General features: G+C 40.8%; 1 protein-coding gene across 7 annotated transcripts in view; it reads left to right on the forward strand.

The window, feature by feature from the left end:
- The window catches only part of Dock4 (dedicator of cytokinesis 4), a 408,217-nt gene that overhangs the window by 193,681 nt on the left and 190,965 nt on the right, over window positions 1–23,571 (forward strand). For all 7 annotated transcript variants that reach the window (XM_029484743.1, XM_029484744.2, XM_029484748.1 and 4 more), the window contains exons 7-8: window positions 2,800–2,884; window positions 17,415–17,566. In XM_029484743.1, the coding sequence (XP_029340603.1) occupies window positions 2,800–2,884; window positions 17,415–17,566 (237 nt within the window). The remainder of the gene's footprint in view (window positions 1–2,799; window positions 2,885–17,414; window positions 17,567–23,571) is intronic.

Genomic DNA, 23,571 nt, shown 5'->3' on the forward strand with positions numbered 1-23,571 from the left:
GGAAAACAGAAGAAAGGGGAAGTGGAAGAAAACTGTGAGTCAGGGCTGTGCTGAGGCTATTTTTGACTTACACGAGTTCTAGCTTATGCTCCGTGCAGTTCTATGGCTAAGTTAAGGTAAGTTGGTAAAAAAAAAAAAAAAAAAAAATTGATATATGAAAATGAACAGCACAATTTAAACCATCCTTGAGCTCATGAATTTTCCCAAGCTCTTACTTCAGTTTCTTTAAATTTTATTGGCAATTTACTTAAGAATAATTTACAGCATAGAAATTATAGATTTGCCATATTCCTTTAAGGATAAATCCATCCCCTCATTAAAGATTGCTAAGTGGAAGGCAAATTAAGATAATTCTTTTGCCTATTAAACGAGGTCATGTTGTCCTGGAAAATGATCTGTCACCACATAAATCTCTTATCGATATAAGAAACATAAATTGAGAATGTGTTCAGTGTCACATTGCATATCAGACTACTAAAGAGCAGTGGAAAGGCGTTCTTTGGATTTGGGGAGCTTACATGAAGTAGGAAGTGATCCATCTTGTTCTCTCACAGAATCAATAAAAAATTATTTCTCTTCTGAAATCCCCAGGAAGAATTAAAGTGATGATACAGACTTCTGTCACCCATTGAGTCCATGATGGCCTCTGAATTCCTGTTGAGAGTACATGGAAGGGCTAAGAGCTTCATCCTTTTTTTCTGGTGTCACAGAGTATTTTAGTGGCTAGGCTAATATAAAATTTGTCCCTTTCTGCCTGGCTCCTGACTTCCCATGTATTCTTGCTCCATCTGTTTTCTCTAAGCCTTGCCTACTTTTTTTTCATATTCTTATTAAAGCACTATTCTGATTCTAGTCAAACAGTGGCTTATTTACTATCAGACTGTATCTATTAACCGACAGCAATAAATAGCAACAGGTAAGATGCTTTTTCCACATTTATGAGAAGCTAGCAGCAACTGGTGACTCAGGCCATTCAGAGAACAGAAGCTTTGAATACTATTTCTTTCCATAAAAGCTCAGGAATGGCCTGAGGCTCACTGCTGGAGTTCATCTTGACTTACTTTTGTAGCACTAGAGGTGCTTGGCCCTTCACAGTTCTTTTCTTTCTAATGTTATTAGAGGGGATCTAAATTCTCAGTTTTAGCATCACAAAGAAGGAATATCAATGACAACCAGTAGGTAAGTTCTGATTGAGTTGAACATTTTCTATTAGCCTTTTCAGACTGCTGGCCAGCTGGGGATTGCTTCCACAGATGTTGGGTGCCCACATGAGACCCAGTCAGATATCCAACACCAAGAGAAGATGGTCACATGAATACCCTCTACCCCTAACCTCTCCCAGGAGAGAATGAGGCTTGAGCACCTTCTTTTAGAAGAAACTTTGGCAGGGTGGATGCTAAGATTCTTATGTGATTGTATGTTCCATATTCTGTGCTAGATAATATTTCATCAGCAAGGTAAACCTGGTGTCAAGTGATATCTCACTTCCTAGTTCAATATCTGCAGAGAGGGAATGGAGACTAGGAATAGACCCTAGAGTTTTTGATCATAAGCAGATGTAGTTATTTTCTGAATATTCAACTGAAAGAGTAGATGTTCACATTTCTTTGGCTAGCTGAACATTGTTTAAGAAAGTAAGGAAAGAATTTGGTGTCTAGTGACAGCCTTCCGTTATTTAAGAGCTAGTATTTTTCAGGGGTGACTAGATAGTGTTTGGCTTAAAGTTGGTGCTGAATTAGCAATTTTAATGTTGAGGCCTTAATGAGATTTTGAGGCAAGCATAGAATTTCAGGATTCTCTATTATTGCAAATGCAAAAGTTAAGAAGCCTGTGGTTCTGTCATTGGAAGTGCAGTGCTGGAAGGCTTCCGAGAAGGTGATTTTTATAAAGATAGTGATGCTACAGGAGGGTCTTAGAGTAACCTGTCCTCAATGAGCTAAGCATGAGAACAGAGGTGTAAAAAAGGAAGTAGTATAGTAACAGGGAACATACAAAGGCAGTGGGGACCCTTTTGAGGTGACCACCAATGCTTAAAGAAGGTAAAGGGACTCGTGTGACACTGGTATCAGTGTTGCACAGTGGTTGACCCAGACAGGAGTATGCTATCAATATTACTGGGGGGAGGGAGGGAAACTGGGGAGATAAAGGGGTTACACTCACATTCTGCTGTCCATGGTAAGACATACTAAATTGAGCACCATACCAATAACCCATGCAGTTGATAGAATGTCAACCTCAGCACAGTAAAATCACACATTGGCCACAGCAGCATTTGACACAAAACCATTTTACCACTATGGAAAGGCCTAAGTTGTGCTGCCTGAACTCGGTATTTGCTGTTTCTAATATCTTACCCCAGACGCTGCCATGAACGAGAAAATACATTAATTCTCAGGGCTTTACACGAGACATTTTAGCTAAGGTTAGCCTAGATCAAACCCTAAAACCAGACTTCACTCTTGTCCCTTCCTTTATCTAGAACCAGGTGATGACAGTTTTTGGAGCACCCCCGTTTAGAAGTGATTCTCTTTGCCAGTTGGTCAGTTGTTGAAGACTCTCCTCTGTGTAGTAACAAATGGCAGGTTCATTCCATTGATAGCAAAACACCCTAACATGAGTTTCCTCTGTTTCCCAGTTTTGCCCAACCTTGTTCTATGTCTTCTCCAACTCCAGAAACAAGTTGTGGTAGACACAAATGGGGAAAAAGATTTGATCACAGTTTCAGACACTAGTGAAGACATGTATAGAACTGTCCGTTGATGTGACTTTTCTCCGAAATGTTTGAAATTTGTTTTCTAGACAACTGGGACTAGACCTGGTGCCTAGGAAGGAGTACGCAATGGTAGACCCAGAGGACATCAGCATCACTGAGCTGTACCGACTGGTAGGTGCATAGAGCATTTGCTCACTGCTAATTCTGTGGTTTCCATGGCATTCTGCATACTAGATGTCTTAAGAACTGGATGTTCCTGGTCTAATTTGAAGAGAGTAGAGACTTGCAAGTTGAGGTGATCATGCCCCAAAAGTTCTTTTTCTGTCTCAGAGCATTGTAGATTTCCATCCAGTCCTCAGCTAAACAGGCTCTAGCAGGTCCAATCAGACATTCCCAAACCCTTATTCTTTTGGCTTTGTCTGGTGAAAGGTTTGCAAGTTGCCCTTCCTCACCTCTGTGTTTCTGCATAGTAAAATGTTAGGTGCCGGACAGGGTGGTGCAAATCTTTGACCCCAGTACTCAGTAGGCAGAGGGAGGTGGATCTGTTTGTGTTTGAGGCCAGATTGCTCGACAAAGCAAGTCCAGGACAGTCAGGGCTATTACACGGAGGAAACCCTGTATCAAAAACTAAACAAAAAAGGAAAAAGAAAAAAGAAAAAGCGTTCCCCCAGGTGCTATCCTTCCCCCTCCCCCTATGTTATCATCATGTATATGGACTTCAAAAAGTATCTCTAAAAGTAGCCTTCAACTGCTGGTTTTATGTCTTACATCTATCTCCCTCGCCCCATTTCTTAGTGTTGGAGATAACCAATAACCATAAAAGATTTGAACACATTGCCTATCACAAGAACACCCATCACACCATTTTTTCCCAGTTGCCTGGTATTCTACCTTTTGGCTTAGTTCCTTCAACATAGTCCAGTCTGCTTTTGAATATAGCCTGTGCTTCTAAATGCCTGTATGGAATTTCTTAATAGTAAGTGTCTTAGAGGTGTTTTGTTTTGTTTTGTTTGTTTGTTTTTTGTTTTTGCTGTGAAGAGACACTATGCCCATGACAGCTCCTATAAAGGAAAACATTTCATTGGGGCTGGCTTACAGTTCAGAGGTTTAGTCTATTACCTTCATGATGGGATACATGGTGGCATATAGGTAGACCGGATGCTGGAGAGGTAGCTGGGAGTTCTACACCTGGATCCAAAGGCAGCAGGAAGAGACAGTGAACCACTAGGCTTGACTTGTGATCCTGAAACCTTAAAGCCCTTCCCAGTTAACATACTTTCTGCAGTAAGGCCGCACCTACTCCAATAAGGCCACATCTCCTCGTAGAGCCACTCTCTATGAGCCTATCGGAACCATTTTTTTTAATTTTGAATATTTTTTATTACATATTTTCCTCAATTACATTTCCAATGCTATCCCAAAAGTCCCCAATAGCGCCCCCCACTTCCCTACTCACCCATTCCCATTCTTTTGGCCCTGGCATTCCCCTATATTGGGGCATATAAAGTTTGCAAGTCCAATGGGCCTCTCTTTCCAGTGATGGCCGACTAGGCCATCTTTCGATACATATGCAGCTAGAGACAAGAGCTCCGGGGTACTGGTTAGTTCATCATGTTGTTCCAACTATAGGGTTGCAGATCCCTTTAACTCCTTGGGTACTTTCTCTAGCTTCTCCATTGGGAGCCCTGTAATACATCCAATAGCTGACTGTGAGCATCCACTCCTGTGTTTGCTAGGCCCCTGCATAGTCTCACAAGAGACAGCTATATTTGGGTCCTTTCAGCAAAATCTTGCTAGTGTATGCAATGGTGTCAGCGTTTAGAAGCTGATTATGGGATGGATCCCTGGATACGACAGTCTCTAGATGGTCCATCCTTTCATCACAGCTCCAAACTTTGTCTCTGTAACTCCTTCCATGGGTGTTTTGTTCCCAATTCTAAGTAGGGGCACAGTGTCCACATTTTGGTCTTCATTCTTCTTGAGTTTCATTCGTTTAGCAAATTGTATCTTATATCTTGGGTAACCTAAGTTTTGGGCTAATATCCACTTATCAGTGAATACATATTGTGTGAGTTCCTTTGTGATTGTGTTACCTCACTCAAGGTGATGCCCTCCAGGTCCATCCATTTGGCTAGGAATTTCATAAATTCATTCTTTTTAATAGCTGAGTAGTACTCCATTGTGTAAATGTACCATAATTTCTGTATCCATTCCTCTGTTGAGGGACATCTGGGTTCTTTCCAGCTTCTGGCTATTATAAATAGGGCTGCTATGAACATAGTGGAGCATGTGTCCTTCTTACCGGTTGGGACATCTTCTGGATATATGCACAGGAGAGGTATTGCTGGATCCTCAGGTAGTACTATGTCCAATTTTCTATGGAAACGCCAGACTGATTTCCAGAGTGGTTGTACAAGCTTGCAATCCCACCAACAATGGAGGAGTGTTCCTCTTTCTCCACATCCTCACCAGCATCTGCTGTCACCTGAATTTTTGATCTTAGCCATTCTGACTGGTGTGAGGTGGAATCTCAGGGTTGTTTCGATTTTCATTTCCCTGATGATTAAGGATGTTGAACGTTTTTTCAGGTGTTTCTCTGCCATTCGGTATTCTTCAGGTGAGAATTCTTTGTTCAGTTCTGAGCCCCATTTTTAATGGGGTTATTTGACTTTCTGGAGTCCACCTTCTTGAGTTCTTTATATATATTGGATATTAGTCCCTTATCTGATTTAGGATAGGTAAAGATCCTTTCCCAATCTGTTGGTGGTTTTTTTGTCTTATTGATGGTGTCTTTTGCCTTGCAGAAGCTTTGCAGTTTCATGAGGTCCCACTTGTCAATTCTCGATCTTACAACACAAGCCATTGCTGTTCTATTCAAGAATTTTTCCCCTGTGCCCATATCTTCAAGGCTTTTCCCCACTTTCTCCTCTATAAGTTTCAGTGTCTCTGGTTTTATGTGAAGTTCCTTGATCCACTTAGACTTGACCTTAGTACAAGGAGATAGGAATGGATCGATTCGCATTCTTCTACATGTTAACAACCAGTTGTGCCAGCACCATTTGTTGAAAATGCTGTCTTTCTTCCACTGGATGTTTTTAGCTCCCTTGTCGAAGATCAAGTGACCGTAGGTGTGTGGGTTCATTTCTGGGTCTTCAATTCTATTCCATTGGTCTATTTGTCTGTCACTATACCAGTACCACACAGTTTTTATCACAATTGCTCTGTAGTAAAGCTTTAGTTCCGGCATGGTGATTCCACCAGAGGTTCTTTTATCCTTGAGAAGAGTTTTTGCTATCCTAGGTTTTTTGTTATTCCAGATGAATTTGCAGATTGTACTTTCTAATTCGTTGAAGAATTGATTTGGAATTTTGATGGGGATTGCATTGAATCTGTAGATTGCTTTTGGCAAGATAGCCATTTTTACAATGTTGATCCTGCCAATCCATGAGCATGGGAGATCTTTCCATCTTCTGAGATCTTCTATAATTTCTTTCTTCAGAGACTTGAAGTTTTTATTATACAGATCTTTCACTCCCTTAGTTAGAGTCACGCCAAGATATTTTATATTATTTGTGACTATTGAGAAGGGTGTTGTTTCCCTAATTTCTTTCTCAGCCTGTTTATTCTTTGTGTAGAGAAAGGCCATTGATTTGTTTGAGTTAATTTTATATCCAGCTACTTCACCGAAGCTGTTTATCAGGTTTAGGAGTTATCTGGTGGAATTTTTAGGGTCACTTATATATACTATCATATCATCTGCAAAAAGTGATATTTTGACTTCATCTTTTCCAATTTGTATCCCTTTGATCTCCTTTTGTTGTCGAATTGCTCTGGCTAGGACTTCAAGTACTATGTTGAATAGGTATGGAGAAAGTGGACAGCCTTGACTAGTCCATGATTTTAGAGGGATTGCTTCAAGCTTCTCACCATTTACTTTGATGTTGGCTACTGGCTTGCTGTAGATTGCTTTTATCATGTTTAGGTATGGGCCTCGAATTCCTGATCTTTCCAAGATTTTTATCATGAATGGGTGTTGAATCTTGTCAAATGCTTTTTCAGCATCTAACGAGATGACCATGTGGTTTTTGTCTTTGAGTTTTTTTATATACTGGATTACATTGATGGATTTCCGTATATTGAACCATCCCTGCATCCCTGGGATGAAACCTACTTGGTCAGGATGGATGATTGTTTTGATGTGTTCTTGGATTCGGTTAGCAAGAACTTTATTGAGGATTTTTGCATCAATATTCATAAGGGATATTGGTCTGAAGTTTTCTATCTTTGTTGGGTCTTTTTGTGGTTTAGGTATCAGAGTAATTGTGGCTTCATAGAATGAGTTGGGTAGAGTACCTTCTGTTTCTATTTTGTGGAATAGTTTGTGAAGAACTGGGATTAGATCTTCTTTGAAGGTCTGATAGAACTCTGCACTAAACCCATCTGGTCCTGGGCTTTTCTTGGTTGGGAGACTATTAATGACTGCTTCTATTTCTTTGGGGGATATAGGGCTGTTTAGATCATTAACCTGATCTTGATTCAACTTTGGTACCTGGTATCTGTCTAGGAACTTCTCCATTTCATCCAGGTTCTCCAGTTTTGTTGAGTATAGCCTTTGGTAGAAGGATCTGATGGTGTTTTGGGTGTCTTCAGGATCTGTTGTTATGTCTCCTTTTTCATTTCTGATTTTGTTAATTAGGATGCTTTCCCTGTGCCCTCTAGTGAGTCTGGCTAAGGGTTTATGTATCTTGTTGATTTTCTCAAAGAACCAGCTCCTTGATTGGTTGATCTTTGAATAGTTCTTCTTGCTTCCACTTGGTTGATTTTGCCCCTGAGTTTATTTCCTGCCGTCTACTCCTCTTGGGTGAGTTTGCTTCCTTTTGTTCTAGTGCTTTTAGGTGTGTTGTCAAGTTGGTAATGTGTGCTCTCTCTAGTTTCTTTTTGGAGGCACTCAGAGCTATGAGTTTTCCTCTTAGAAATGCTTTCATTGCGTCCCATAAGTTTGGGTATGTTGTGGCTTCATTTTCATTGAACTCTAAAAAGTTCTTAATTTCTTTCTTTATTCCTTCCTTGACCAAGGTATCATTGAGAAGAGTGTTGTTCAGTTTCCACGTGAATGTTGGCTTTCTATTATTTATTTTGTTATTGAAGATCAGCCTTAGTCCATGGTAATCTGATAGGATGCATGGGACAATTTCAATGTTTTTGTATCTCTTGAGGCCTGTGTTGTGACCAATTATGTGGTCAATTTTGGAGAAGGTACCATGAGGTGCTGAGAAGAAGGTATATCCTTTTGTTTTAGGATAGAATGTTCTGTAGATATCTGCCAGATCCATTTGATTCATAACTTCTGTTAGTTTTACTGTGTCCCTGTTTAGTTTCTGTTTCCATGATCTGTCCATTGGTGAAAGTGGTGTGTTGAAGTCTCCCACTATTATTGTATGAGGTGCAATGTGTGCTTTGAGATTTACTAAAGTTTCTTTAATGAATGTGGCTGCCTTTTTATTTGGAGCATAGATATTCAGGATTGATAGTTCCTCTTGGAGGATTTTACCTTTGATGAGTATGAAGTGCCCCTCCCTGTCTTTTTTGATGACTTTGGGTTGGAAGTCAATCTTATCAGATATTAGAATGGCTACTCCAGCTTGTTTCTTCATACCATTTGCTTGGAAAATTGTTTTCCAGCCTTTCATTCTGAGGTAGTGTCTATCTTTTTCTCTGAGATGAGTTTCCTGTAAGCAGCAAAATGTTGGGTCTTGTTTGTGTAGCCAGTTTGTTAGTCTATGTCTTTTTATCGGGGAGTTGTGTCCATTGATATTAAGAGATATTAAGGAAAAGTAATTGTTGTTTCCTGTTATTTTTGTTGTTAAAGTTGGCATTCTGTTCTTGTGGCTGTCTTCCTTTAGGTTTGTTGAGGGATTACCTTCTTGTTGTTTCTAGGGCGTGGTTCCTGTCCTTGTATTGGTTTTTTCCTGTTATTATCCTTTGAAGGGCTGGATTCGTGGAGAGATAATGTGTGAATTTGGTTTTGTCGTGGAATACTTTGGTTTCTCCATCTATGGTAATTGAGAGTTTGGCTGGGTATAGTAGCCTGGGCTGGAATTTGTGTTCTTTTAGTGTCTGTATAACATCTGTCCAGGATCTTCTGACTTTCATAGAATCTGGTGAAAAATCTGGTGTAATTCTGATAGGCTTGCCTTTATATGTTACTTGGCCTTTTTCTCTTACTGCTTTTAGTATTCTATCTATATTTAGTGCATTTGTTGTTCTGATTATTATGTGTCAGGAGGTATTTCTTTTCTGGTCCAGTCTATTTGGAGTTCTGTAGGCTTCTTGTATGTTCATGGGCATCTCTTTCTTTAGGTTTGGGAAGTTTTCTTCTATAATTTTGTTGAAGATGTTTGCTGGTCCTTTGAGTTGAAAATCTTCATTCTCATCCACTCCTATTATCCGTAGGTTTGGTCTTCTCATTGTGTCCTGTATTTCTTGGATGTTTTGAGTTAGGATCTTTTTGTGTTTTACATTTTCCTTGATTGTTGTGCCGATGTTCTCTATGGAATCTTCTGCACCTGAGATTCTCTCTTCCATCTCTTGTATTCTGTTGCTGATGCTCGTATCTATGGTTCCAGATTTCTTTCCTAGGGTTTCTATTTCCAGTGTTGCCTCATTTTGGGTTTTCTTTATTGTGTCTACTTCCCTTTTTAGGTCTAGTATGGTTTTGTTCATTTCCATCATCTGTTTGGATGTGTTTTCCTGTTTTTCTTTAAGGACCTCTACCTGTTTGATTGTGTTATCCTGTTTTTCTTTAAGGACTTCTACCTGTTTAATTGTGTTATCCTGGTTTTCTTTAAGGACTTGTAACTCTTTAGCCATGTTCTCCTGTAATTCCTTAAGTGAGTTATTAAAGTCCTTCTTGATGTCCTCTACCATCATCATGAGATATGCTTTTAGATCTGTGTCTAGCTTTTCTGGTGTGTTGGGGTGCCCTGGACTGGGCGAAGTGGGAGTGCTGGGTTCTGATGATGGTAAGTGGTCTTGGTTTCTGTTAGTAAGATTATTACGTTTACCTTTCACCATCTGGTAATCTCTGGGGTTAGTTGTTATCGTTGTCACTGTTTATAGATTGGAGCAGACTCTGTGTTCCACTCACCCGAAGTCTCAAAATCATGTGGCGGGTGTCGTGGGTAGCTGGCGAGTGTCAGCCGACCCTGTGCCCTAGCTACCCGGTGCTTTTCTGACCGGAAGAGGCTTGTGGCCCTACTCAGGTCGGATTTCTGCCTCCCCAACCAAAGCAGTCTCAGGTCCTGTGTGATTGGACTGGAGCAGAAGCTGTGTTCCACTCACCGGAAGTCTCAAAATCCTGTGGCGGGGGTCGTGTGTAGCTGGCGGGTGTCAGCTGACCCTGCGCTCTAGCTACCCTGGTGCTGTTCCGGCTGGAAGAGTGGAACCATTTTAATTCAAACCAACACAGCAAGTAAGCTTTCTTCAACAACAAATTAGAGGAGAATGCCTGGGTTAGAAAGGGCATTGAAAGGCTGTTGCCTTCTGCTTAACTTTAGTGTGATCTTAGTGATGACTATATCATGCTGTAATGTTCCTAAAATGAAGGCCCTGCAGAAGCAGGAGCCTCGATTTTGAAGGTCTTGGTGCTTTTGAAGTAGTTTTCCATTGTGGTACTTTTATGAGAATAATAAGGTATTCTTAACTGATGATTATGCATTCACATCTGAAAAACCCATCAGTTAGCCTTGGTCAGGATATGTGAGATGCATCATATGTGATCATGAGAAGTCAGTCTTAGTTATAGTCCCTTTACTTTCTTCCTTGACCATCCAGATGTCTGTATTTTGTGCTATGGATTGGGGTGCTTTCTGCTTTGTTTAGAGGGTTACTTTACTCCAAATTCTGGCATTCGCTATTTCATGCTCTGGGCCTTTCTTGCATCAGCATTTAAACTGAATATCTGGTGTGACTTAAGGAAGCCATTATAAATAGTTGGAGGGGTATAACTCAGTGGATAGAGCATTGCCTAACGTGCACAAAAACACTGGTTCTGTCCCCTGCACTGTATAAATCACGTATGGTGGTGCACAACTCCATAATCCTAGCCTTAAAAAAGTACACTCTAGCTGGGCGTGGTGGCGCACGCCTTTAATCCCAGCATTCGGGAGGCAGAGGCAGGTGGATTTCTGAGTTCGAGGCCAGCCTGGTCTACAAAGTGAGTTCCAGGACAGCCAGGGCTATACAGAGAAACCCTGTCTCGAAAAACCAAAAAAAAAAAAAAAAAGGACACTCTATGCTCTTTATTTGTGAGTCATGTCTTCTTACCTTTGAATCAGTCACATCCTCTAATTCTGCATCTTTGCTGATAACTGTTCTGATTGATGTCTGTATTTTCTCTTTTTAGGAGTTACAAATTGTGTTATGAGTGTTACTACTTCACATTGCACATTGCCTTCTCTTTCCTCTGTTAGGCTCATCATGACCTAGTGCAACACTTTCCAAAATCACCAAGTCAGTGATTTTTGAGGTCATTTTATATTATGAATACACCCTGGATTGTAGGTCCAAACAACTGCACGTCCAGCCTCTATCAACTCAGGACTTGGCGGCTTAGTATTTAATCTCCTTGAGATCCGGTTTCTTCTTCTACTAAGTGGGGAACCACTTCTTTTCATGTTGATGGTGATTGCCTTTCCGTGAAAGATATCTGAAAAACACCTAAGCATGCAGTCGAGTTGCACTCCTTTTCATCTTTAGTTCATCTTCATTAGCGAGCTAACAGGGCAAAAATAATTGATATCATATGTGCTAAATCTGGACATTAGGTTTAGGTGCTTTTAATGAAATGAATAATAGAATCCTAGATATAATAAAAACTTAATTTTCTGATGACCTAGGCGCAGGAAGTTCTAAATTGGTTTATGGCTTAATCATGTGCACAAGACATAGACCCTTGAATTTTTGCTACATAGTACTTGACTTAAACAGCTAGGACACCTCAAAAGTACAATCTAGTTGTAGAAGTTGTAGCCTTGATGTCTGACCTCTATGGAGTTGCAAGGACAAAGGTTCATTGTATCTGACTGAGCTACTTTAACAAGCCTCCTTGGAAGTTCCACATGACCATTGCCTTAATTTGTCTTTTGGCAGAGTAGATGCACCTGCAGGAGTAGCTAAAGATATGAAATATTTGACAACCAACTAATAACGTCCTTCATCAATACAGTTTCTTTTCCCTAGTTTGGTTTTCTTTATATAACTCTGCTTCTGTCTTTAACATTGTATATAGGGTGTCAAATTAATTTAATCTCTCTTACCTTTACACTTTATTGATGGTGGTGGCCTGAACTCAATGGTTTTGAGAGGCTGGCATCTCACATAGGCTCAGATTGATTGTCAATGTTTGCCATTGTGACTTGGCATCTTACAGTTCAGATTCTGGTCCAAAGCCATCTTTTTATGGATGAAGAACATAAAACGTTGTAATTTTGTCTACAAAAATGTAATACCTCCTCAATAACAGTTGCATGTGTCTGTTTTTTAGCAAAGATAGTAGCTCAAGAAAAAGAAGCAGTGTTTATGAATATCAGAATGACACTTTTCTTTTTGAAGGCAGCTATTTCTCCTCTTACATTCCTTATTGTATCCTGTCTTCATCAGGTAACCTGCCACTCTGCTCATTTCCCTCTATGCAGCCTGTCAGCATCTGCCTGCCTTGATTTCACCAGGGAGAGAAGTTGGGAGGCTCCGTCACCATTTCCATGCCTTTCTTTGGCAGTGTATTATCATTTTAGATCAAGGACCATGGAGGTTGACAGCATATTATCGTTTCAGATCAGGAACCGTGGGGTCAAGATAAATATTCCCAGGAAGAATGATTTATCTCTTCAGAAGTTGCCAAATTGATGTTGTACCCTGGGGAAGAAAATCCTGGTTTTGTGTTTTGGCCAACTCTTTTCACGGGCCATTTTCACTCATTTTTGCCCATCTAAGCTAGAACATGCTAAGCCTTACCTTGCTAACCCATGCTTACCTAAAAGACTGGATTGCCAAAGGCAATCTTGGTTCTGCTATAAAGAAAAGCTAATGGGCCAGAATCTCTGCTGGCAGAGTATCTTTTTAGGGACATTTTATGTGTGTAGAATCCTATTTTCTTGTTTGCAGTTCTTAGTGGTCTATAGCAGTGGTTGCCAAATAGAAATTGGTGTGGTTCTTACTTCTTCCTCTTCCTTATCCTCCTCCTCCTCCTCTTCCTCTTTTTCCTTCTTCTTCTTCTTTTTACTTATTCACTTTGCTCACTGACCCTCCCACTCACCCCCTCCCAAAATCCTTCCTCCATCCTCTCCTCCTCTTCTCCTCTGAAGAGATTGGGGCTCCCATGGGTATCTCCCTATCCTGGCACTTTAAGTCTCTGAAACGCTAGGTGCTTCCTCTGTCTCCCACTGAGGCCAAATAAGGCAGCCCAGCTAGAGGAACATATCCCATGGACAGGCAACAGCTTTTGGGATAGCCTCTGCTCCAGTTGTTTGGGACCCACATGAAGACCAAGCAGCATACGGGCCACATAGGTGTGGGGAGGCCCAGGTCCAGCCTGTGTATGTTCTTTGGTTGGTGGTTCAGTCTCTGAGAGCCCCAAGGGTCCAGGTTAGTTGATACATGTTTGTCTTCCTGTGACATTCCTGTCCCCTTAGGGGCTGCAATCCTTCCTTCCATTCTTTCATTATAGTCCCCAAGCTACATCCACTGTTTGGCTGTGGGTGTCTGCATTTGTCTCAGTCAGCTGGTGAGTGGAGCCTCTCAGAGGACAACTGTGCTAGACTACTTTCTGCAAACATAATAGAATATCATTAATAGTGTTAGGAATTGGCGATTGTCCATGGGCTGGGTCTCAAGTTGGCCTGGTTATTGGTTGGCCATTCCCTCAGTCTTTGCTCCATACCCTGTGCCTGTATTTCTTGTAGGCACAATAAGTTTTGGGTCAAAATTTTTGTGGGTAGGTAAGTGTCACTATCACTCCCCTGGAATTCCTGTCTGGCCATAGAAGGCAGCCTCTCGAGGTTCCATATCCCCATTGCTGTGAGTCAAAGCGAAGGACACCCCTATTGATTCTTGGGCACCTCCCTATCCAAAGTCTCTGTCTCTTCCTGGAGATGCCTCCTCCCCATCAATTGCAGATTTCCATTCATTCTCATGGTCATTGCTGGACAGCCATGAGAAAACAGTGGTTCTTATAGAACCTCCACCCCAAGGTATATTTGGCATTGGCTGAGGACAGAATGTCGTTGCCACAACAAGAGGTGGCAGTAGAGAAAGTTCACTTAGGGAGTGCTATACACCCTGAAAGCCCTGCCCCCAACTCTCTTCCAAGATTGAGAAGCCTGGGAAAACAGTTTGAGTTGAAGAAATCTTTGAAGTGAATCTATTTTTTTCTCCTAATAAGTGATATAGTTAAAATATAAGCTGTAAGTACATGGAGCACAGCTGTCAGGATCATCTGTAGCTATACATTAAGTCAAGAAGGATTGTTGTCTGTGTTGTGACTATAAGTTATAGCTCTTAAAGTATTAGCCTGATATTGCTGAGATGTTCTTTTCATAAGGATATTTTTAGCAGTCCTCAAAAGTATTGAACTATCAAGACATAAGCACGTATTCATAACCTATTTAAATCCAAATCTATCCCAGATCTGGAAGAATAATGGGTGGGTGGGAAACTTAAGCACTAGAGAGTGCTACACAGAAGGGCCTATATCATAGGCACATAGCCCAGAACCAGGCAGTCTCCTTCCTAGCACGCAAGGTAGATTCCAGGACACAATTAATGACTTGTCAGAGGCAACAATACATTTTTTTTCAGTCTGCTGTGATTTGTATCTCTCTGCATATAATCTTCATCAATGGCTCTCAACCCTCATTGCCCATTAGAGCTACCTGGGGAGCCTTTAAAACTACAGCTCGTGAGACCCCCCTCCTTAGCCCCCTAGAAATTCCCATTTAATTGTTCTGGGACGGGACCTGGTGTAAGTATTTTTTAAAAGCTCTCTTGGCGACTCTAAAGTGCAGTCAAGGTTGAGAACCACTGCTCTAGATATATTACATTATTTGCATGAGTCAGGGAGCTGATTTTCCCCCCTGTCAGTTCCTATTGCCTGCCACGATTGGTGCTGGAGACTTCGTACTCTGCAAGGCCAAGAGCGGACACCGCCTTGAGGTCAGTTCTTTACAGGAGGCCTTTGAGTCTGTGGCCCCTGCTCTGGCCTTTGGTACCCATCATTTCTTTGGAGTAGCTTGTGCTGTGCTACACTTTTGACTATGCCTTTGTAGAGAGGCTTTTAAGTAACTCAGCAAGTAAGTTAGCAATTCTAAGGGGGGAATTCTTACTTTTGGACTAAAGAAATTAGTTTTATGAGCATATGAAAGATTTTGAAAGCACAAAATAAAGCAAGGCTCACAGAAGCTTTTCTTTTTAAAAAAAAAGTATATGTATATGTGTGTATATGTATATGTATGTGTGTATATGTATATGTGTGTATATGATGTACATATTCACTTTCACAGATGTGTCCCATGTGAGTAGGGGCCAACTAAACGTTCATTTAGTGGGTTACTTGTTTGTGATCTTTTCACTTTACATAGTTCAGAGTAAAAGTGATGCATATAAACTTTCTGATGATGTCATGTAATTGCATGTAAATTGTAAAAATCTCATCTGCTCTGAAAGTTGGCTAATCATTTGGCAATTACTGATTTCTATTTACAAGCCTTAAGAGGTGGCTAATATAGAGATATGGTTATGTGCCTTCACCCCCGACAACCATTCATAGCCATAGACGGAACCCTAATATTCAAATCTCTGATGCTAAAAGTATCCCTTTATTAGTCAGGAGGCTCATACAGGGTGACAATAAGCAGTCTCTGATAGGAAAGTGACCATGCCCTCCCTTATTTTATTGTCTCTCCTTCTGATAATGCCCAGGCTTTCCAGGTCCTTTCCCTGCCCCATTAGTCTTCATCAGTGAGAGGTCCAATAGCTGAGTAGACTGGCAGCAGCTGGCAGCTGGGCCAATATGCGCATGCCAAATAGAGATGTAGAAGCCTCCATACATTTTTACATTGTCATAGTAGTCTCACTAGCTTTTTGCTTTTCTGAAAGTATTTACTTACCAACCTCCAAAGGATAAGAAGGGAAAACAAACTGCATCCTCACTACAATCAGATCGGGAAGCTCTGTCCTAAAGAGGCCACAATTCTTGCTCCTTCTGTAGTACTTTACTACAGGGGCAGTTTTCCATGTATTCTGACTTCCCAGGCTCAAATCAACACACCCTTTTGGGCTCTTTTTGCAATTTAGATTTTCCCTTTTCATCACTCTTGGTTGTGTGTGTGTGTGTGTGTGTATCTATGTGTATGTTTGTGCCTCTGTGTGTGTGTGTGTGTGTGTGTTTGTGTCTGTGTGTATGTGTCTGTCTGTCTGTCTGTATCTGTGAGCATTTGTGTGTATGAGTGGATGGGTGTGTCTTTGTGTATGCACACACCAGTTTTCCTGGCATTTTATCCTGCTAGCTGGTACTGACTCCATGAAGCATGGAATGCTTCTAGGCCTGTTCACTGTTGTGCTCCCAGTGCTTGGCATGTAGTAGATACCTAATGAGTATTAATTGACTGGGCATTTGTCCTTATGGTCTCCTGCCTGGAGCCCCATAGGTGATTTCTTTCCTTCCTGGACTGTCTGCCTTTTCAATTCTGGTTCTCCGTCCCAAGTTTGACAACAGTTGAGTGCAGTGAGGACAAGATGAGAGGGATGCACTGGAGTTTCTTCCTAACTTTAGCTTCCTCATGGGCTCCTGGACCATCTCTCCGGAGCGCTATAGTGAGTTAAAAATGTCCTCCCTTTAGTGGTACAATAAGGCTTGTCACTGCCTCATTCTGAAACTACTGAACCTTTGTAGGTTAGTATAGTTTTCAAAATAAAATTGCAAAGTACAATCAATGAGAAGTTATAGAAATACTCTTCAGCTCAAATTATCTGTAACTGGAATCTGAAGGGTTTTACTTTGTTGGTTTGTCTGTTTGAGGGGGTTATTTTGTTGTTTTTGTTTCCTGTTCTGAGAATTAAACCTAAAGTCTTTTATATGCTAAGCAAGTGCTCTACCACTGCAGCATTTCTAAGATAAATTCATACATCTCATACATACATACATACATACATACATACATACATATATCTCTAACACACATACACACACACAGACGTATGGACAGAATGTTGGGGGAGAGAGGGAGAAGGGAAGGTCTTATCAAGTTGTCCAATTTGGCCTTGAAGTCTGCAGGCAGGTTAGTCCTGAACTTGAAATCTTCCTGCCTCTACCTCCCTAGCTGCTGGGATTACAAGCAGCCCTACCAGGCCAGCTCTTTTGTCTGTTCTCAAGGATCACTGGTTTGGTCTCATCCTGCACGTTGATTAAGATCACAGAAATCCTTTGAAATTCCTCCTTCTATGTCTTGAGTTTATATTGCCTTAACATTAAAAATTTAAAGGAACTCTTAAAGCAATAGCCTTGATGAAGCTAGAAGAAAATTTGAAATTTAGATTAGATACTGAATCTAGCCTGAAAAAAAAAATGTACTCTAAGCAGTCCCCAGCACTGCAAGGCATTGTCCATGCTGATGTGTTTTTTTCTGATGGGGTGGGTATCATTCAGATGGAACATCGACATCGGAAGAAAGACACCCCTGTGCAGGCCAGCAGTCACCACCTCTTTGTCCAGATGAAGAGCCTCATGTGTTCCAACCTGGGAGAGGAGCTAGAGGTCATCTTCTCGCTCTTTGACAGCAAAGAGAATCGCCCAATCAGGTAATGGCATGTGGACGTAGGACTTGAGTTTCTTGTTGTAACTATGGTGGATTTGCATATTAGATGCTTTCAGATACATTTTTTATCTACCACCCTCAGCTCATTGTATAAAACTCTGAGTTCCCCATTTACCTACCTTCTAGATGTTTCCATTAAGGTTGGATTTGAGGATTTCTAGGTAATCAAAAGATCTGTAGAATCCTATGTGGCCTCAATACCAAGTTTGCTTTTGTTTTAGTTGCTTTGTGGTGATAATGCCAAGGTAAAATTTCTCTGGCATATAATGTTTACTTATGGAAAGCAGCACATTTTGTCTTTCAGTTTTTCAGTAAATAGAAGCATTGATCTTCCTGTGTCTGGATCAATGGTCTGGAGGAAGAACTTTGCAGACACTCCCGTTGATGTAGCAGAGCTGTGAAATAGCACAAGCTTTGTGCTTCTGTCAGTGCTCTGACTCTTACTTGTCATGGTTCTCTGGGGCAAGCTTTTCATTATAAGTCTTGGTTTTCTGGGGTGTTAGGAATCAAGTACCAGCCCTTGTGCCTGCTAAGTGACTCCCTATCGCTGAATGTTATCCCTAGCCCAGACTTTTAATGGTTAGGAAAAGAGTGGACGCTTTGTGTACACAGCCAAGGGTTTGAACTCTTCCTGAGACTTTAAGAGAACTATGTTTACTTTGAAGGGAAGCGTAAAGTACTTTACGTTTTAAATGAAGGTTTCACATTTAAATTATGAATTAGGATGGAATTACTCAAGTCACACATAATGATCCATTTGTACAGTGCTTTTAGAGTACTTAATAAAATAAATAGCAAGACTCTTAAGCAACTCTCAGCAACATATACTGATTCATAAATGGAATAATCTAGGAGTATTTCCCTCTTTCTGGGAAATATGTGTGAAGTTTTCATTTTAATGCATCTGTAGCAATAGCACATGACAGATAACTGTAATGAATTAGTTTTTATGTACTGATAAGTGTGGCTTTTATTTCTTGGTAGTGGACCATGCCTATGAAATGCAGAAGGCGGTGTTTATGTGAAGTAAGGCTATATGTGAAGTACAGCAATAACAATGATAATATGCTTCCTGAATCAACCAGAAACATGGTTGGAGGAAATGAATTGGTGTCCTTGAAGAATGTTTCCCATCACAAATCAGTTCTCAAAGAGAAGAAAAAGGCTTAAAATACTGACCTGTTATAGCTCTGCACTTAACGCCTATGAATGATTTTTAGCGATAACACCCGCTTTTCTTTGTTCTTTACTATTATCTTTTAGAGACAAGGTCTCACTATGTCACCTCAGCTATCCTAGAACTCTCAATGTAGACCAGGCTGCCATTGAACTCTCAGAGATCTGTCTGCTTCTGCCTCCTAAGTGTCATGAATAAAGATCTGTGCCACCATACCTGGTTTGGCATTGTCATTTTCTATTGAAATGTTTTTGGCTTACCCATAGTTTTACACAATCTTGAAAACTTTGGATGTACGATATACACTCATTTATGTTTTTAAGAAGCAATATCAGATGTGAAAGAGCTCTTTTGATTGTCTCTATTAATCTGAAATTCTGAAAAATAAATTCCCATATTTTTCACAACTGCTACAGTTGAGTTCACAGAACAGTTCAGTTATTTTTTTATATTAGGATTAATAGAATGACAACTGACATAAAATTATCAATATTAACAATTAACAATTAACATAGTCAATATCATACCATTATATTCTTATCATATTTACCATACTATAAAGATGTACTTAATAATTTATAATATTAACATCATTGAAATAACACTGATTTAATATCAGCTTCTTTCGGAGTTTCTCTTGCAAAAACATTTTCGAGTTTTCTAAAACACTCCATTTAGGAGTCCATATTCAGCATTCCTTGTGGTTGATTCCCGTTCTCTCGGTAAAAATAGGGAAATAGCCTTGGAACTCAGAACAGTTCTTGCTTCCTTCATTCCATGGTGGCATCTTCTCAGAACTGCAAATGTACTTTTAGGGCCTTGTGAGAATCCTGCTTTTGTTTCTGTTGCTGTGATAAATGGCATGAAGAAAATCAGCTTAAGCTAGAAAGGGCTTATCTGGCTTTCAGGATACAGTTTATCATCAAAGGAAGCCAAAGCAAGGGTGCAAGAGTTACTTGGCAGCTGGAAATGAAGCAGAGGCCAGTAGCTTGCTTGTCTCTGGTTTGTTCAGCTCCTTTTTTTTCCCCTCCAATTTTTTTTATTAGGTACTTTCTTCATTTACATTTCAAATGCTTTCCCCAAAGTCCCCTATACCCTCGTTGCTCCTTGCTCCCCTACCCACCCACTCCTACTTCTTGGCCCTGGCGTTCCCCTGTACTGAGGCATATAAAGTTTGCACGACCAATTGGCCTCTTTCCACTGATGGCCGACTAGGCCATCTTCTGCTACATATGCAGCTAGAGACACGAGCTCCGGGAAGTACTGGTTAGTTCATATTGTTGTTCCACCTATAGGACTGAAGACCCCTTCAGCTCCTTGGGTACTTTCTCTAGCTCCTCCATTGGGAGCCCTGTGTTCCATCCAATAGCTGACTGTGAGCATCCACTTCTGTGTTTGCCAGGTACTGGCATAGCCTCACAAGAGACAACTATATCTTGCCAAAAGCAATCTACAGATTCAATGCAATCCCCATCAAAATTCCAACTCAATTCTTCAGCTCCTTTTTCAAAGGGCCCAGGCCCACCTGCCTAGGGATGGCATAGTCCATAGCAGGCTGGGCTCTCCTACATCAATTAGCAATTAAGAACATGCCCTCTAGACTTGCCCACAGGCCAGTCTGATGGAGACAGTTTCTCATCTGAGCTATCCTCTTCCCAGGTGACTCTAGTTTGTGTCAGCTTGACCAAAACAATCAGCACAATGAGTTTTTGTCACCAGACATTGTAATGTCATCATTTATTATCATCGATAATACTAATACTGAAACCAGTATGAGGCTCCAGAAGTAATCTAGTCTATAGAAATTGATTTCTGAAATCAAATCCTTTGAGAGGATTTTTTTAAAAACATTTCCATTTGCTTATTCATGGGGCATGCAGCTCATGGAGGTTATGCTCTCCTTATCTTTGTCTTGTACCATGTGGGTCCCTGGAAGAGAGTCAGGATTTTGAGCTTAGCAGTGAGTTTCCTGATGAGCCCTAAGTCACCCTAAATAGTGCGACATTATTGTATATATTTCTGCATGATCTATGGGTGTCAATCCCATGATGTGGCATATGTGTGCCAAGTTGGAGGACAGATTTGAGAAATTAGCTGTCTCCTTCCATGTCTGAATACCTTCCAGGGGTCACACTTGGGTCACCAGGTTTGTATAGCAAGTGTTCTTACTGCTGACCCATCTCAGCAGCTCCTCCCAGAGGACTGAAGATAGGTGAGGTAGTGTCAGCTGCTCATCTTTTCCAAGGATGAAAAGCTTAGAGTCTGCCCTTACAGATATCGAGTATAAAGGGAGCCAGCATGTGGTATCATCTTTCTAGTTCATCTATCAAAAATGTGAAATACGTGACATACCACCATGAGTACCAACCAAGGCAGATGTTTTTGAGTTTTTAAGTCCCCCAAATCATCATTTGACTGAAGCTTTGTTTTAAAAGCCTGGTTTTGGGTTTTTAAACAATTATTGAATCTGCCTGATGATGTGGCTCAGGAGATTGGGGCTCTCTGATCATGGTATGGACCCTCCTTCCTATGAAGGTCAGAAAAGAGGGGGGCATGTTCTGACAGCATCTGGTTAGCATGACCTACCTTAGGTCATCATTCAATTTTGCTCTCCTCAGCCACTTGGATAGCCCATAGAACCTAGTGACATTGAAAATTACAGACTCTTCATTGAAGTCCAATACACCCTTCACATAACTTCTATGAAAGATAATTATTTGTTCAAAAAATGTGTTTACCCCATTGTTTCACATAAGCAAAACATTTTTCCAGAGCATTTTTCTGGCTGGAAGGCTGATTTCCATATTCCACAAGGAGTAGCTGGGGGAGGGAGAGTGCCCTCTGCATCTTTTATTATATTCATGGAGCAAGCACTATGTACTGCTTTTTATATGTCAAACACTATTCTAAGTTCTTTGAAAAATATTTCCTGACTTAGCTCTTACAACTACCCGATGTGTTACATATTATTAATATTCCTTTGTTTGTAGATGATGTAACCTAGAGACCTTGCCCAAAGTCAAGTGAAGCTGGTACTTTAACAGGGTAGGCTGTATAGGAATCAATATTTCCTATCCCTACTCTATATTCCTTATCTCTAATGTCTATAATGTGCTATGTTCTTCCCCAGTTGTTTTACGTTTACCATTAAATGTTGAGGGGATCTATATAGGGCTCATTCTTTTAAGATCTAGAATGATAGAAACTTGAGCTTTGAAGATTGTACAGGAAGGATCTAATGAGGAAGGGGAAGGGGAGGGGAAATCACTGATGGCCCCAGGCCCCTTAGGAGTGGAGCTTCAGGAAATAAGACTTGAGTTTGCAAATGGGAGATTAGCCATGAGAAAGGAAGAGCTGAGGGTGTGGTTGTGAGCTGTTTGAGCCTTAGGATGGGCTTATGAATTGTAATTTTCCAGAGAAAGGGAACTGGCAGTCTATGCTACTGGGTCGCCTTTAGCTGACACTTAAGGAGTGGCTCTTGCACCACATGGGATATAAAGAACCATAGTGTGGTGCTTCACATGGGCCGTGCAGCTGTGCATCGATGCTTATCTTCCCTTCATCCATGGTGTTCGTCTGCATCAGAGTATTAATAATCCTGCCCAGTGAACTTCACTCTCTGGCCAGCCAGCCAGTTGGCCTGAAGTAGTCAGCTTCAGTGAGAGACTCTGTTATATGTTTGATTGTGAGCCTTGGTGTCATGGTTGTTGTGTAACTTTCGTTCCTTTGTTTACTGGCACATTCTAAGTCCTTATTAATTAACACTGTCATTTTGTCTTGGGACTAATTCATTCCTTTACTTTTGACTCAGCAGAGGACTTGGCCTGAGTACCACCCATTGGTCCCTGGCTACAGCAAAGTTGCTCGTACACATCAGCTTGGGCTTCTAAGTGAGAAATTAGCAGCAGCGTGTGCTTAATTCTAGTAATTGCAATGATGAAGTTTACTTTCCTTTTTTGTTTTGTTTTGTTTTGTTTTGTTTTTCGAGACAGGGTTTCTCTGTATAGCCTTGGTTGTCCTGGAACTCACTTTGTAGATCAGGCCGGCCTTGAACTCGGAAATGCACCTGTCTCTGCCTCCTGAGTGCTGGGATTAAAGGCATGCGCCATCACGCCAGGCAAAGTTTACTTTCTGATGAGTCCTTTTTCACATACTTTTCTGAAGTTAGATTTTCTTTTTCTACTATCATGCGGTTAAACCCATTTTTCTTGAAAGGTTTCATTTCTATAGAAGCTTTCTTTTGCCTAAAATTATGCCTTATTAAGTCCAATTCTGTCATTTAAGGGAGCGAGAGGACTGAATGCAGTAGGTAACGCACAGGCATTTTAAAAATCCAGATCCTTTAACTGTAAAATGGCTATGACTTTCTGTCTGGGAGAGACACACATCACCTGTGTCTTGTACACCCTTTCATTGTGGCTAAGTGGCCACACTCTGTGGTTAGGAAATCTGGGTAGAAATTCTGACTTTGCTACATCAGCCTGGGCACTTAACTGCACATCTCTTACAGCTGTTAACTGGTAGGAATTAATGAAGATAACAGTGCTTTCCTGGAGGGATTTCTTGAATGTGAAATGTATAGGATGTTGCTCAGGACCCAGGAGTTTATTGGTGCGTCCTGGCTATGAGGAGGAGGATTTTTGAACCCAAAGAGAAAGTATACATCACCCTAGCTAGATGTACGTGGTGGCTACCTTTGCATTCTTACAGAAATCACACATTCCAAGAAATTGATGTTTTAGTTATGATACTGCAGTTAAAGTTTAGAGAGACCCTCTAGCAAAAGGGTAATATGCAGTGCATATTATGTT

This window comes from Mus caroli, unplaced genomic scaffold, assembly GCF_978045245.1.
Source record: "Mus caroli unplaced genomic scaffold, Mus_caroli_1 scaffold_14, whole genome shotgun sequence".
Classification (NCBI taxonomy): Eukaryota; Metazoa; Chordata; class Mammalia; order Rodentia; family Muridae; genus Mus; species Mus caroli.